The sequence below is a fragment of the Akebia trifoliata genome, chromosome 2 (assembly GCF_017979445.1).
Source record: "Akebia trifoliata isolate Shusen 1 chromosome 2, ASM1797944v1, whole genome shotgun sequence".
In the NCBI taxonomy this organism is placed as follows: domain Eukaryota; kingdom Viridiplantae; phylum Streptophyta; class Magnoliopsida; order Ranunculales; family Lardizabalaceae; genus Akebia; species Akebia trifoliata.
The window spans coordinates 24,062,351-24,079,411 of record NC_141376.1 but is presented as its reverse complement, the minus strand read 5'-3'; the positions used below and the strand labels follow the sequence as shown (position 1 = coordinate 24,079,411).

The 17,061-nt window shown below is 35.4% G+C and overlaps 1 protein-coding gene and 1 long non-coding RNA gene across 4 annotated transcripts; both read right to left on the bottom strand.

Annotated features, from left to right (window-relative positions):
- Window positions 1-1,543: 1,543 nt before the first annotated feature.
- LOC147409939 (uncharacterized) lies at window positions 1,544-3,946 on the bottom strand. Of its 3 annotated transcripts, XR_015175487.1 has the most exons (7): window positions 3,311-3,536; window positions 3,055-3,219; window positions 2,839-2,908; window positions 2,535-2,729; window positions 1,908-2,426; window positions 1,731-1,779; window positions 1,544-1,558 (listed from the first exon to the last, which is right to left on the bottom strand). It is a non-coding gene; the product is annotated as an uncharacterized LOC147409939 (long non-coding RNA). The 3 variants fall into 3 exon arrangements; XR_015175486.1 differs by having other exon boundaries at window positions 1,731-2,426; window positions 3,311-3,791; XR_015175485.1 differs by lacking the exons at window positions 1,544-1,558; window positions 1,731-1,779 and adding an exon at window positions 3,932-3,946 and having other exon boundaries at window positions 2,387-2,426; window positions 3,311-3,501.
- Window positions 3,947-5,988: 2,042 nt separating this feature from the next.
- LOC147409938 (uncharacterized) lies at window positions 5,989-13,653 on the bottom strand. Its single transcript, XM_086432124.1, has 10 exons — window positions 13,225-13,653; window positions 8,820-11,423; window positions 8,637-8,736; window positions 8,335-8,557; window positions 7,605-7,742; window positions 7,244-7,482; window positions 6,946-7,146; window positions 6,789-6,881; window positions 6,582-6,689; window positions 5,989-6,494 (listed from the first exon to the last, which is right to left on the bottom strand). Exons 2-10 carry the CDS (start codon window positions 11,399-11,401, stop codon window positions 6,129-6,131), a joined length of 4,050 nt encoding a protein of 1,349 aa, XP_086288250.1. The 5' UTR covers window positions 11,402-11,423; window positions 13,225-13,653; the 3' UTR covers window positions 5,989-6,128.
- Between the last annotated feature and the right edge of the window lie 3,408 nt (window positions 13,654-17,061).

Genomic DNA, 17,061 nt, shown 5'->3' with positions numbered 1-17,061 from the left:
GAATCAAGAAACATGGTCCCATGGACTAGATTTCTCAGATTGTTGAGTTCAAACAAGCTCATTTCATTTGCGATCAGATTGCATTCGGTTCTTGACAGAATTTTCCAGGATTTTATTGATTTAAGTTTTGTAATCATCTTTGCTCCTCTAGAATTTTCTTACGTATCTTTCCCCTCGCCACTATTAGAGAAAATCGTAGAGTTTCATTTTTTTTTTTGGGAAATATACTTGCATGAATCTTGCTTCATTTCCATTAAAAGCGTCTCTTAGGACATCAGCTGCAGATAGCAATCTTGATATAACAATGGAACTCGATTTGGGGGAAATTCTTGGCACTAATGGAGTACAGATTACTACACTGAATGTTTTGTCATGGAAGAACCTCATTATTCATGGGATTTCTTGACCTCATTATTCGAGGACGTCAAGATAAAATCTATTTTAGGAAGCTCATGGCAGCCCCATTTACGTGGATGCATTGGAACTTTGGAAGCCCATGCGTTGATTAATGGGTTTAAGGACTATGTTTTGACAAGTGCTTTGAGGGATTCCCATTACACAGCCCAAAGAATTGCCATATTTGGAATGTACAGTTGCAATTGTGAATGATGGTGAAACTGCTCTCCACTACCTTGATGGGGAGATTAAAAAGCCTGGTATATTTTTTGAGTTTACTGATCTGATTATAAGGTAAGGCAAATGGCGACATACCTGCCAGAGGTAATGGAACATGAAGGTTGGACAAAAATTAAGACAATTGACTCATTGATGTGTGCTGGCAGCATATAAAAACAAAAAAAGAAGGTTGTGAGTGATGTGGGTTGGCAGCAAGCAAATAAAAATAATAAGATGAGGTCATGCAGGTTCTTTGTGTGTGAGTGTTGTGCTGGCAGCAACACATTTATTTTTAAAAAAAAATGTTTGCTTTCCTCACACTACTAGAAAAGAGACTTATACCGACGGTTAAATCCGTCGCTAAATCTACAGAAGTCCGTCGTCAAATATTATACCGACGGAGTCATTTTTCGTCGGCACTCGTCGGAGTAGGTGGCGTCGGTATTTGTTTTAGCGACGGCATAACAAAAGTACCGTCGCTGTAGGTCTTATTTTCTGGAAAAAATTTAACGCGGAAATTTGTTTTTCGTCACTTAGTTACATCTTTACCGACAGACTTTGTATGTCCGTCGGTAAATGCTATTTTGTTAGAAAAAAAAAATCAAAACGCCAGCCCAGCCCCCACCCTACTGTAAATTTATTTCTCTCCTCAAATTCGAGCTAATGCACTGCTGTCCCCAAACACAGCATTACCCATAAAACAAAATACAAAATCCAAATATAAGCTTGTACATTTCAATTCTTGTAAATACAAAATCGTTGTTGACTGCTATGCTTTGGATGTTGAATCACGTTGGCAATGGTCTAATTACGGCCTTGTTTGAGAGCGCAAACACCTTCAATCTTGTAAATGTCTCACACACTTTCTCCAATGCACTACCAACCACTTTCTCTATCTCTCTGCATTGAGAAGTGGTGCTACTGTCCATCCATATCGGTGATCCTGCATAAGCAAACAAGACCTCACACAGCTCCACTAATCACAGTTTGTGCTGTTAAGTTTTTTCATGTCTAATCTTTACAGAGGATTTGTTGGCACACAATTCAGTCACCAGTGAAAACAGCAGCACAAGTGTGTTGAGGCATGGAATTTTCTGTACATTTGTTGCAGTTACCTGAGACATTGGCCACTTCCTTGCAAGCAAAACCGTAAAACGTTCATGCCTGTGATCCAACTCCACCACCAATTCAGTTAAAAATATGTAAAACTCCCATTCAAATTCCATAACAAATGTGTGTAATTAATGACTTAAAGATCCAACTATATTTTTTGAGTAATTAAACAAACTCACCGTGATTAGAGAGCCTAGAGCTGCAATAGCATCCACAACATGACAAAATCATCAACCATGAAGAAATATAGACTGGGTTGTATGTGTCTTGTGTGTAAATTAGAATGATCAAACTATTTTATTGGCTGATATGAAGAAGAAAATAAAATAAAAGATTAAAAATAGGGCTACCCCATCAATAAAAGATGTTACTTTAAAAAAAAAAAAAAAAAAAACTTATTCCATCTATATAACATGGATTTATTGAGCTGCAGGATGGATTGTCTACTGCAGTACCCAACAACAGCCTATGTCTTCCTATCTCCATTTCCAATGTATACCCTTTGGACTACTACAGTACTCAAAATATGGAAACTAAAACACAGATGGAAATTCCAAGACACAACTACCCATTCACATGAAAGAAAGCTAACAGAAGTAACTTACACAAGGCCAGTGCCAAAAATGTCAAATTCCAAATGAGTACAAGAGCGATCAGAAGCCGGTGTATGGAGCTCCCTCCTCACAGCTACGTTGGCTCTTCATTCAGAGAATATGGAATGTATTAATTCATAGAAAAAAATAATCAAGGAAATTAGATTGAACTTAAAATAATCCATCTTGCATAAGAATAGTTCTCTTTAGTACCTGCATGGATGTTGAATGTCATGAATAGCATGGCCATTTGCATTACTCCAGTGCTTATCCTGTAGTGATGCATCTGTGGCGTCATGAAATACAACACGATATTCAAGTACAGCAGCAGTGTAAGGAGTAGAAATACTTGTTGCGTCATCTTCATCCCGAAGCAATTGATCCAACTCAGGCCATACCAATTCTCACCTAGAAGAGGATTTGAAAAAATCAGACAATTTAACCAAAATCTAGAGAGAGAAAGAAGGGTTCATTTAGAAATATCCTAAAGATTATGGGAGTTCTTCAAAGTTCATACCATGCCGTGAAATCATCTTCAATGCATTGATCATAATCTCCAAGACCCACAGGAACAAGTTGCTTCCCTCCTATTAAAGTGAAAATGGAGGTGAGCCATGCAGAACCAATAAAACAAAAAAGAAAGCATGTGATTGGTTACCACATTTCATGTGTCATGTTCAATGTAAACTCAACCAATAAAAAAATGATCAATGTAATTATTAGGTAACAGCACCTTCGACGAGGAAAAGAATGAACAGGCCCAGCTGTGCAGGATAGTTAGGCCATGATTAATACATATCTTCAAAAGTTGAAAGAATCATGTTGAGTTACACCCCATCCACAGAATCTCCATGAACCATCATACTGTCTTTTCAGAACATATCGTATTTTGTAAGTGCTGCAATAACAATAAAAATCAAAATCAAAATCAAATAAATGAATAAGAGTTTTATAATATGCCAGAAAGAAATTTTTATTTTCAGAGTTACCTATAGTAGTTTGGGTTCTTGGGCTGTGATTCATCAACAAGCTCTGCTGCTTCTTCCATAAGAGCCTCGATTTCTGCCATCTCCCCACCAATACCATCCGACATAATGTCAGCCCGCACCACAGACAATTGTAGCAGAACGAATCTCCAAAAACACGACCTGGCTTTTGCTGATCCAGCCAAAGCTTGCCACTGTCCACCAAACACACACACACACATAGAAAACTCTCCCATGAATTTAAACAGAACATAAAAAAGTACTATTATGGACATGAAACAAAGTGGCAAAGCAAAATTCAAATATTTTGGGGATAATTCTAAAGAAAACCTAGTGTGTTTCAGTAAATGTTAAACCTTAAATTTCCCTTGAAATCTTAATTATGTGACACAAAGGACATGATGCATCCATACGGCTAGAAGTGTCAATCAAATATGGTATTGAGCGTCCGTCTCGATGATCCCCAGATGATGGAAATTCAAAGATGTGGAAAAAGCAATTTGCATCATGTGCTTGTGATTTCTTTAAATATAATAAGAGAAAAAGCATACATTTTCTTATAGAGAACATGCAGAAGAGTTATCCTGCATGTAAAATAAATGATTGATATACAAGATTGCAGACCTGAATTGGAAGCTTATTGAAGACAAGTCTCCAAGGCAGTAGCACAGACCTAAGAATTGTAAATGCCTCAAGGATTCCACGATATTTTTCACAATACAATCAGAAATTACCTGTTAAGACCATTAATCATAATGTTGAGAAACAAGCATTTTACAATAGTGAAGATTGTTAAAATATAGGCAAGTAATAGGTCCAGTTGGGTAGACCCTAAGGATGATCTAGCATCAGCACCATCTCAAAAGTGTTACATCAACACCTGCCAAAGAAAAAATGATACATCATACATATGTATAGGATCATATAATAAGGAATTCTGTGGCAAGGGAGTCCTCGGGCATCTATAACTTATTTTTGTGTTTTTCTGAAGTTCTGAGTGGAAATCTGATTCATTATATATATATTCCCCGTATTTTAAATTCTCAAAAATATTGCAAGAATTCCAAAAAATAGCAAGATCTTTGTTTCCTCTTTTGTATGCAAAATCAAAATATTTGAGGAAGATCATTCCTAATAGGTTCACCACATTGGGATAAAATCATGAAAAGGAGAAAGTTTCACTCACTCTTGCAGCCACCAACATGCAGCTTTTGAAGTCTAAAGGCCAATGAGGCTGAATGCTTCTGTTCATGAGCATAAGTTTGGAAATGCCCACATCGGTTACTGAAGTACACCCTTTAAGGTTCAGGTAAGATAAGGAATCAGATAATACCAAGAGAGTTATGAGGTCCACATCTGCATAAGCATGAAAAAGAACAGCTCAGTAGGATTGTGAATGAAATAAAGAAATACCACTTAAATACAGGAAACAGCATTAAGATCTTACAAAAAGCTAAAGTAAATATCTAAAGGATTGTGATGACAACAGTCTTTCTTTCAACATCCTATATGATGCAAGATCTACATCTCGGTACCCATCAAAACTAGTCGATATTATCGATACTTGTGTTGGTATTGCAGGACTAATATCAACAGTTAAGTCAACTTCACTGACTAGAGGACAGTTTTGTACCAAGTAAAACAGAGCCTTCATCTTGAAGTGCAAACAGTAAGAAGCTTTCAATATTCTCAGTGATGGGAATGACATACAAAAACCCTTGACAGCAGCTTCAAGATGCACCCTTATGCCATCTCACCTTATGTTTGACATGTCTTGATCATCACTCTTTCTCTAATTCTCATAAGAAAGAACATGATTTGAGTCACTTCACCATGTCAACAAGAACCCCAAGGCGATCTCCAAAGCTAAGTTGTACAATAGTTGCATCTGAATCAGAATCTTGACCTATCAAAACTATTGGCATGGGAAAATAATCAATTTCCTGATCAGACTTCTGCCATGAAAATAACTTGTCAAAGCTGTGGAAAAATGAAATAATATTCATAAAAAGTATTTTGCATGATTTTCATAAGCTATTATTACTAATTACACTGCAGACAAGATACAATTTTTCCAAATTCCCCACTTCCTAGACCTACCTAAAAAGATGAAGAATCAAATACCCAGTACACATATCACCATATCTTGCAAAGCAATTGAATCAATTTAAATTAACAGCTCCAAACATGTCCCTTCATACCAACAACTCAAGCTATAAATTTAGCAAATGGCATTACTAAGTGAAGTAATGATAAAAGAAGAAATACCTAGAAGAGGCTCTACAAGGCTTTTAGTATGATAAAGAGTATCACCAACACATGCTTCTTTGGTTGATCGCATGCCATTGACAACATAACCCACTTGTCCAATCAAAAGCACTCTAGTAGGTTTGAGTTCAGGATGCATGATCCCAACATCCAAAATGTCATAACTTTATGGTCTACTGGAGAAAGCTACCAATTTCAGATAGGTACAATAAAATGGGAAAAAGAAGACAAAAAGGACATAAAATACATTTCAATGAATTTAAAATCTGTAGCAAATAAGCTCATAGTGATGAATCCATGGCATACCTTCTCCCTCCTCCTTTATCCGGGCTTGGGACCGGCAATGTAAAACGTTAGTTGTACATTGGCGGAGTTAAAAAGGTTTTACCTAATACATCTAAAGTTTAAAAATGTTTTACTTAATACATGCAGAGTTAAAAAAGGTTTTACTTAATAAATGCAGAGTTATCTAATATAGTCTAAGTATTGTACGAAGATAATACAAAAAAAGTTAAATGTCATGGGAAAGACAAACAAGCATATAGAAAAAGTCTCATAACCCTTGGCTAGGAGGATGACCGTCTGGAAACATGGTGCGGAAGTATTGCGCTATTTGCTCTTGCACCTGACTCTGGATTTGACTTTGCATTTGATTCTGCATCTCAACAAACCTCTCCTCATGTTCTCTTTTATTTTCCTCTAACGTTTGTTGTAGATTGGTCAACTGAGATTGCATCTCGGCATAACTAGTACGAGATGAGTGAGAAGAGGAGCCAAAAACTGATTTCGGTGTTGGGCCTAGACCATATGTACGCACTCGACCATGCCCATCTGGTCCAAACGCGTCAGTGAATGTCTTCTCGCCTATAGGCGTAGAATCTGACCCACCACTTTTTTCATGATCCATTTTCATTTTAGCCTATACAACAAAAATGAACTAATTAGTATGAACTTATTCAAATTTATTTATTTGGCATTATATTAAAATTTATTGAAGATCACATACCATAAGCTCAGCCGACTTAGGATCAGATGGTGACCCATTTTTTTTAGTATGGGTTTTCCTAAAGACTTCAGCTCGAGTAGGTGAATTACCCGGTTCTCTACCCTCACCCTTTAGTAACACAAACATAATCATATTAAATATGTCATAAATCACATTGAATATTAGAAGATAATGAAATAATCAAAATGACCGATATTAGATACGCACCAATTCATGACGATGTTGAGCACAACTTTTTGTCCCCCCAACATGTTTGATTACTTGATTTTTCCTATTCTCACTGTTCCTCTTGGATACAACCTACACAAATTTCATAAAATTATAATAAAGGTTTGTTAATTAACAAATTCTTAATAATTTATACCTGAGCCTTAGGAGTACTCCAATAGTGGACGAGCCAGGTCCAATCAGCTTCTGAGACATTGTTAGGAATATTGAGCAATCTTTCTTCATCCGTATCGAATTGTAAGTAATTCTGTTTCAAGTCATTCTTCCAATCTTTATATTTCATTGACATGGATAGCATTACCCAATCTCTTTTATCATCATCAATCTCAACAAATCTCTAAAAAATAAACATTACAAGAAAAATAATAAACATATATCATATTGTTAAGGCAAACGTAAATCAATACCTAAAATATAAAGTAATCTATATTTACCTGAACTTCTCGCCACAAGGAATCCTTTGCATGCTCTGGAACCTCAGTCCATGACTTGAATTGCAATGGGGCATGACCAGAATGCCTCACAACGTACCCTAGGAAATGTGTAAAATGGCTAGAATTTTTTCCTATTGGCTGACAATGAGCATTCCAATCCACTAACATCTTCTGCCCTACTTTTTGTCCAAAATTTCCTACACCTCGCGTAGGCCCTCTCCTTCTAGTACTGCTAGAAGCTGTTTAAAGAGTTAAAAAAATATAACAAAACAAAAAATATGTCAATGAAAACTTATTTAGACAAACATTGTATTAATGATACTACAAGGTATTCAAAATAACTTAATAAAGCATATCATACCTGTATTACTACTCCCATTTCCACCTCTCATAGATGATTTAGCTATACTAGATGATGCATCTGAGACTGAATTTGAGGGGTTATTTCTCCCCACTGTCTGTTGGACCACCTGTTTGGATGATTTTCTACGCAACATATCTAACCAACAATTTCCTCAGATAATTAAAATCAATATATTCATCAAATGACAGAGTAATTTCATTTTATTAAAACAAACTATTATTATAAAAAAAATAACAATTTACACAATCAATCATATACTAGATGTAATCTTCATCATCATCATTAATAAAGCCTTGATCATCACCAACATATCCTTCGACAAGTACTCCTTGGATATCGTTCCTATTCCAAGTGATAATATCATCATTTGTATCGATTGCATTTTGATGCAACCCTGACTCATTATCTTGGAAAGGTTCTGCTACTACATCATCTTCCGGCTCCATATTGTATAAGTCTCGTGGTTGTGTATTTATTACAATACGCCAATCACAATGGGTGTTGTCTTTTATATAAAAAACTTGTTGTGCTTGATTTGCAAGAATGTATGGTTCGTTGGTGGCTAAGGTCCGTGTAACATTCACACATTTGAAACCATATTCATCTTGCTTGAATCCCCCACGGTTTATGACATCCCACCAATGACATTTGAATAGTATGACTCGATTCCCACCTGGATACTTCAGCTCTAAAACATCATTTAAGATGCCATAGTATCCTACATTACCTGTCACCGAATTAGTGTCCTTAGCGCTTGCAAAACTATGTGTTTCTGCAAAGACAAATACTCCACTATTTTGAGTTTTTCTCCGGCTATCTCGTTCTTTGGTGTGAAATCTAAAGCCATTTACAATGAAGCCCTTAAAACAAATCACATTATGAGAAGGGCCGAGAGCTAACTGATAGATTTGTTCATTTACGTCTTCACCATTTAATCGCATTTGTGAAACCTATTAAGATCAAAGAATGAAATTAATACATTTAAAACTATATTTAAGTGGGTTACTTTTGATGATATTTATCACATACATAATATTTAAACCATTCGGCGAACTCCTTCACATGTTTTTGCTCCACATCCCTAACACTCATGTGATTATGAGTGTCTTTAATCATCTGTTTGTGTTGTCTGTACAATAAATTATTTCATTGATTAGGGACTACTATCAATTATGAATATAAATAAAAATGATTTGAAATGATTTATCTTACCGAACAAATGGAGCAATTTCATCACAGTTGTTTAGCACGTATAGACGAGCTTGTTCCCACTCACTCCGTCCCAACATTTGTGAGATTGCCTTTCCTATAACACGACCATTTTCTTTGAAAATTGACAATTTTTCACTTGAACCATCATCAACAACATCGTTATTACGCACTGGTCGATTGAACCTCGTTTCAATCCCATGCAAGTACCTCGAGCAAAATGTCAACGATTCTTCACAAAGATACCCTTCAGCAATAGAACCTTCTGGATGATTTTTATTACGTACATATGACTTTAGCCTGTGCAAGTACCTTTCTATTGGATACATCCACCTATATTGCACTGGTCCGGCCAACTTGGCCTCACCGGCTAAATGAATAGGCAAATGCACCATAATATCAAAGAAAGCCGGCGGAAATATCATCTCCATTTTACAAAGTGTTAGTGCAATCTGAGATTCAAGGCATTCTAACTCCCCTATCCTTAGAACCTTACAACATAATTGTCTGAAGAATGTGGACAACTCAATCAAAATCAAACACACATTCCTAGGCAAGATTCCTCTTAGTGCAAGTGGAATAAATTGTTGCATTAGAACATGACAATCGTGACTCTTGAGCCCTGATATCTTGCATTGTTTGACTTGAACACACCTTGAGAAATTAGACGAATAACTATCTGGTACTTTTATATCCTTCAAGCATTCACAAAACTTTTTTTTCTCAACTGAAGACATTGTGTAACATGCAGGTGGTAGTAACAACTTTCCCCCATTCGATATCGGGTGAAGTTCTTTTCTTATACCCATTAATTGTAAATCAAGACGGGCCTTCAAATTGTCTTTTGTTGAACCCTCAATGTTCAATAATGTTCCGATCACATTCTCACACACATTCTTTTCAATGTGCATAACATCCAAACTATGACGCAACAAAAGATCCTTCCAATACGGTAAATTGAAAAAAATGCTCTTCTTCTTCCAATTCTTCGGTAATTTGCAATCATCCCTTTTTCTTTTCCTCCCATCCTTATCTTTATCTGCCTTACCAAATATGATTTGCTCGTAGTCACGTAATTGATCGAACACATCCTCGCCTGTCAACGGTTTTGGCATAACTCCCAACTCATTTCTGCCATTAAAGGACATTTTATTATGTCGGAATTTATGATCAAGTGGTAAAAATCGACGATGTCCTAAGTAACATTCTTTATTTCCTTTTTGCAATCGTATTGAACAAGTATCCTTATGGCAAGATGGACAAGCAAGTTTTCCTTTAGTGCTCCATCCTGACAAGTTAGCATATGCAGGAAAGTCGCTGATAGTCCATAAAACCGCTGCATGCATTCGAAAATTTTGTTTTGTTGATGTATCATATGTTGTAACTCCTTCTATCCACAATTCATGCAATTCATCCACTAATGGTTGTAGGTAAACATCAATGTCGTTCACGGGAGCCTTAGGACCAGGAATAAGCAACGACATTATAAAAGATGTTTGCTTCATACACATCCATGGCGGGAGGTTATATGGAATCAGGACAACGGGCCATGTACTGTGAGGAGTGCTCATGTAACTAAAAGGAGTGAAGCCATCAGTGACTAATCCAAGTCTAACATTCCGAGGTTCAGAACCAAATGATGGGTATTTATTATCTAAAGCTTCCCATGCCATAGAGTCTGCTGGATGCCTCATTACCCCATCTTTTATACGACATTCGGCGTGCCATTTCATATGTTCAGCTGTTTTTGAAGACATAAACAACCTCTTCAGCCTAGGAATCAACGGAAAATGACGCAAAATCTTTGCAGGTATTTTCTTCTCCTTTGAAGACGAATAAGAGGGGTTTTCAACTGATTGACATTTAACAGTTTTCCACCTAGACTCACCACATACTGCACATTCATTTGCATTCTCATGTTCTTTCCAGAATAACATGCAATCATTTGGGCACGCATCTATCTTGTTGTAATGTAAACCAAGTCCTCGCAAAATCTTCTTCGATTCATAGTAATTCTTTGGCAACTTTTCTCCAATAGGAAATGCATCTTTTAACAACTCAAGCAACATATCGAATGATTTATTACTCCATCCGTTAAGACATTTCAGGTGTAACAACTTTACAACGAAAGATAGTTTTGAAAATTTAGTGCAACCCGGGTATAACTCAGTCTCAACATCCTTCAACATTTCATAAAACTTGTTTGCATCATCGTTTGGCTCATCCAGACCATCATCATTTGACTCATTAACCTCTTCATCATCAAAATTAGGGATTCTGAATGCATCTTGTAACATCCCTTGCATATCATCACCCTCTTCAGACTCATTACTATTATCTTCATCTTCAAATTTCTCTCCATGGTACGTCCAACGAGTGTAATGTTTATTCATCCCATACCATAATAAGTCACCATGCACATTATCTCGATCCTTTAAAATCGCATTGAGACATCTGACGCATGGGCACTTAATCATGTTACCAAACCTTGAACGAGAAAATGCAAAATCTAAGAACTTAATAACTCCTTCATCATACTCAAGGGTACTTCTAGGCAACTGAATCCAACTTTTATCTATTGGCATGTCCACTTTACGATGACGTCACCTTTAAACCAATAACACATAGTCACACACACAAAAGAACATATCACAAGAATGTTAATTTGAAACGAAAAAGAGAATCCTTAGTGGTGTATGGGATAAGAAAAATGTTAAAAATCCATATAGTATATTTTCTATATGAAAAATGTAAGTATAAGCTAACAACTAACATTATAACAATTCTCAATTGTTCTATTTATGAATTTGTGAAGCCTTTCTAATTCCGATTCGAATTTGAGTTCAAAAAATCGGATATCAAATTCGAATTCAAATAGTTTTATATGTTCGAATCATTATCTAAGATATTTCACATGATGGCCAGGAAGCTATTGTACCATGCTTTAAAGATAAGAGTATAAAATAGCGGTATACTGGCTTTCACATAAATATATATTTGATGAAGCTTATACTTTTTAAAGTGCTACTTCGACTTGCACCAAAGCACTCTTGAAGTACAATAAAAGTGTGACAATTAACTAAGTGCTATTCGATATTTTACTTTATGCACTAGTATTTTACTTTATATTACGTAGAAGGTAATAGTGATGTAGATCAAGTTAAAGTGACATTAACTAAAAACTTGTTATTATGACTTTAACTGTCTTCTACAAATACACATACCTGAGGCATTCCTACTGCTACATCACACATGCATTTAATTATTTAAAATATTATTCTGAGTCCATGAACCCAATTTTTTGGGATTTACTGTATCCGACACTCCAAACATATCCTAGCTGGACTCTAACACCATTACCCATATCAATGCAACAACGGCTAGATGTATCTTTACCATATTCATATAATATGTATCAAAACTAGTGTTGCAAAGTTAACCTGTTATCATAAGAAAATTCTTCAAGTGCTTAAGAGGTCTAAATTTAGAGTGTGGAGATCTAAGTTCCAAGTCAACAAAGGATCCAATTCAGCCACACATGAATAAACAGTCAATTTATAAAATCACAACCTGTTTGGATTTGTGTGGTGGTTATTGAAATAATATCAACAAGGGATACAATTCAGTCACACATGAATAAACAGTCCATTTATAAAATCACAATCTGTTTGGATTTGTGTGGTGGTGATTGAAATAATATCATATCTAGTGAAATTACTGCAAAGCCAAATGTTACCTTGGAGACATCCAAGCATAATATGTTGATAATCCAGTCCAATGGATATAGTATCTATCATAGTCTTCGTGTTGACTTCTGACTATAATCCAAGTCTTCCTCATTGAAGGTAGCCTAATTTCCTCCTTTTTATAGGTTAGATTCATTTTTCATTAAATGTGATTTAGCATCTATTTTAACTGTTTTGTGCTTTACATGCATTTTCTTCTAAAACAAAACACTTTTCGAGTAGGTGATGAACACCCGATCCAAGCAAATTTTCTACGAATAATGAGGGCATATTTGTAAAATTATGCATTAGTATTTGCTGATGTATTACATTAGAGAGTAAAATAGCAAATAATAAAATCAGATATAATAACGATGGCATACTTAATGTTTTGCTCAACAAAACCATTCATGAACCTATCAGAACTTGAAATTAGAGTCTGTATCAATTTCCATAGATGCTAAGATATCCTCAATTTTCGTCACAAAAATCAACCCTAATTTGAGTGCAAATCTATGAGGATGAATACAAGATCAAGATCTCAAAATTCTTTCCAAAATTAGACAAATGTAAGATAATTCACCTTCAACTCTATAGAAACTGAAATTGATTTTCGAAATCCAAATTAGAGCAAAAGAAAGAAAGAGTAACCAATTAATGAGAAAATCGGAGAAGAAGAATACCTAAGACTTTCGATCTTTTCGCTTCTTCTACTTTTCTTCGATCTCTAACGATTTTGTTGAAACTTCGTCCCTAAGAGATCAGCTCGATCTCTTCGGATCAAATCCAGCACTTCAAGAGAGGATATCAAGAGAATGGAAGATCGAAATCGAGAGAGATGAGGAGATCGAGAGAATGGAGGATCGAAATCGAGAGAGAAGACGAGATAAGGAGATCGAGAGAGTTTCGTTGAAAGAAAATAGAGGATCGAGAGAGAAGACGAGATGAGATCGAAATCGAGAGAGTTTCGTTGAAGTCTCGAGAGTTAGGTTGATAGAAAATGAAAATTTGGGAAAAAAAGTCATTTGGAAAATAGAAGTAGAAGAAAAATAAATACAGAAAATTAACTCTATGCCGACGGCATATTTTTTTTCCGTCGCTATAGTGTTATTGTACCGACGGAAGTAACATTACCGTCGGTAAATCACGTCGCTATATCGACATTTTCCTGTAGTGTCACTAGTTAGTAAGATCTCAAATCTTGTTAAAGGCCATTAACATTGCCACGTGGCACTCGAAAAATGATCCAATACCACGTGTTTATGACGGAGGAAATTATGAGAAATTTAAAAAATATATATTTAAAAAAAAATTTATTCTTAAAAATTAATTTTCATTTTGAATTTGATTTCATAGCCGCTCATTTTAAAAACATTGGATTGAAGTATAAAAAAAAAAAAAATGTGAATTTCACTTTTGGATCCAAGTTTTTTCCATTAAATCCAAAAAGGCTATGGTATTGGATTACCGATGAGACGACCACGTTGGCTTAATGACCCTTCGTAAAATTTAAAACCTTATGAGTTCTTCAAGTTAGCTTATGTTCTCAAAAAATTTGTTGTGCATGTCTTCAAAAAAAAGGGGGGGGGGGTCATCACGCTTTATTTCAACAACTATTGTGCTATCCTCAAATTCAATGTTCATTGAAATTTCATTTTGTTTGGGTTACCCAAAGTGATCTTTGATTGGACCATATAAAAAAAAATCCTTTTATTTTTTTATGCATGTTTCAATATTGGATCTGATTGATTATTCCTTGTGCTATATTGATTGGTCACCTATTTGACATGTCATGATCTTGATTGATATATATTTTTATGTACATGCCTTGATCTTAATTTTTGATGCTATGGATTTTATATTTTTTGATCAATATTTGTGAGATATCCATATTTTCTGATTTGATCTGACCCACGGGCCAATTTATTTGAAAAAGGCCTCGGGCACACCCCGTTCTGTTTTGCACACACTAGATGCACGTTTACTGTTTTGCACGTTTGCATGTTCCAATATAGCCAACGTGACATTAGTGCGTGGCCCGGTCTCTTCGGAGATGTGATGTCATTCATGAAAATCACAACTCCAGTCACGTACCTTAAGGTATATCGAACTAGGGCATCAGTACCGTCTGATTAGATTATTTTGAAAGGTATATCGATGCACCCAGGTTGGAGCGACCTGAGCCTTTGACCTATTGTAAGCCACACAGTCACATGTCCCGATTGCCAACGTAGTACTAGTACGTGGTCGGTCCCCTCGTGGGATGCCAAACCATTTATTAAAGGTACAACTCTTGACTCCTACCCATAGGTATATTAAAGATGATCCAAATACATCAGTTGCACTTTTGATCAAAGCCAGTACATAAGCGAGATCTTGCTCCAATATACTACGGTACTAGGAGGATAGACTACGTCTATTCTAGAAAAGAGGTGATTTAAGAGTGCCTTTGTTCAAGCATCGCGTGCCACCTCTGATTTGGGGATTAAACTGGTTGTTTTTGGCTTCAAAGAAGTGAGTTGAAATTTTAGATTATCACTTATACGGTACATCAAACCAAGTCACCACGTACTGTCTGATTGAGTAAGCTCAAGATGTATATAGGTGTACTTGGGTAAGGGTGGCCAAAAAAGATTGCATTGCACGTAGTAAGCTTAGAGTCTAAAAACTGCCCCTGTAGGTCACGACTCGAACTTATTGTGGGTATTCCCGGGTTGTTTATTGAATAGGACCTTGTGAATGATAAATGTATGTGAATGATGAGATCAGAATGTATGGTTGTCCTCAAGAATCAAAATTTTTATTTAACTTGACTTGAAATTAAAATGGCTGCACCGACCAAATAAAGAATCCATTTTTAGCAATGACCTAGTTTATCTCGATCCAACAATTAAGATGGGCCGAACAATTCAAATCAAAATGGTATTCAAACTTTTTTCTAATTCGAGTCCCAACCGATTTAAAAGAAGAAAAATATTTTTCAAAGGAAAATATTTTCCAAAAGAAAGTGAGGAAAAATGATTTATTCTTTTATGAAAAATGATTTACAAAAAATATATTTTTTTGCATGGAATTTGGAGAATCACTGAACTATGTTTTTCCTAAAGAAAAAAAAAAGATTTTTACAAAAAAACATTTTACAGAAATATATTGCAAAAAAAAAAAAAAAAAAAACAAAGGTTTAAACTAGATTTGTTGAAAATTGTTATTTAATGAAAAATATTATTTGTCAATGATTTTCAATAATTCAATAAAATTAATTTTCCTTGCATGAATGTATTGTTTAATGGATTGGTGCACATAATTCAATAAAAATATTAGGATTCATTAAAATGTTATCATAGGGGTAACACTGAAATTGATTCTTGATTATATTTCAAGGTTATCATTGTACCTAAGTTCAATCGTCCATTGTCTAACTAGGGTTGTAAATCCGGTCAGTTATAACAAACATCAATATCAAATCAACAGTCAGAAATGACCTCAAAATTTCTCAACATTGCCTAGTTGTTCCCTAAAGATCATAGTATCTCAGTCCTACCGGTTGTAAACAATATCTCGAGTCTGTAGTCAGTAATCAAGCTCATTGTGGGTACTTGTCTTGAGTTTTCATGAGTCATTTGGGTTAGTCTGAATTCAATTTTTTTTTTATCAATCCATCAATGTCATGCTTTCTTTAGATCAAGTCTACTCTTTTCCTGTTGAGTTGAGTTAAATTATCGAGTCTATAGAGGTGTCTGTTACCCCATCTGAAATTGATCGGATAAAGAAAATTTTTGAATACCTCGAGCGCATTAACGAATTAGCTAATAATCTAGCTCCGAGGATAAAAAAATAAAAGTCGGGCTCAACCTTTAATCGAAACCTCGAAATAAAAAATAATTCCCAAGAAATTCAAATTGAAACCATCCTATCCCTAGAGGAACACGAGGGGATAATGAATTTACTCAGGAATTTCAAAAGACTTGTTTACATGGTCTGATGAAGATATGTTAAGTACAAGCTTAGGTGTTTTTCAACACGGAATAGATACTCGCTCGATGAGATGAAAATAGTGATGAAGATGTCATAAAGCGTATCAATGTTGTCCTCACTGAATCTATCATAAGTCAATATAGGGTACCTTTTGAACTGATTTCTGCAAGTGGATCGTCTTTCAAAGCTTAAGTCATTACTCTGTGTTCAAAGTAGAAGATCCGGCATCACAAATCATCCTCCTACCATCCTCAGATTAATGGAACGGTTAAAGCAATTAGTAAGAGTCTCAAAACAATCATCAAGAAAATGTGTTAATCAAATCAGGATTAGTTAGAGAAGTTACCATTCATACTAGGGGCACATCATACTTCAATGCAATCCTCTATTGGAGATATTCCCTACTCTTTACTATATGACATGGAAGCAGTCTTGCCAGTTACAATGGAAATCCTGTTTTTCAAGGTCTTGTTAGAAAATCAGTTGCCAGAGGTAGATTGGGTCCGTCATGAATACGAATAACTAAATTTGATTGAAGAAAACAA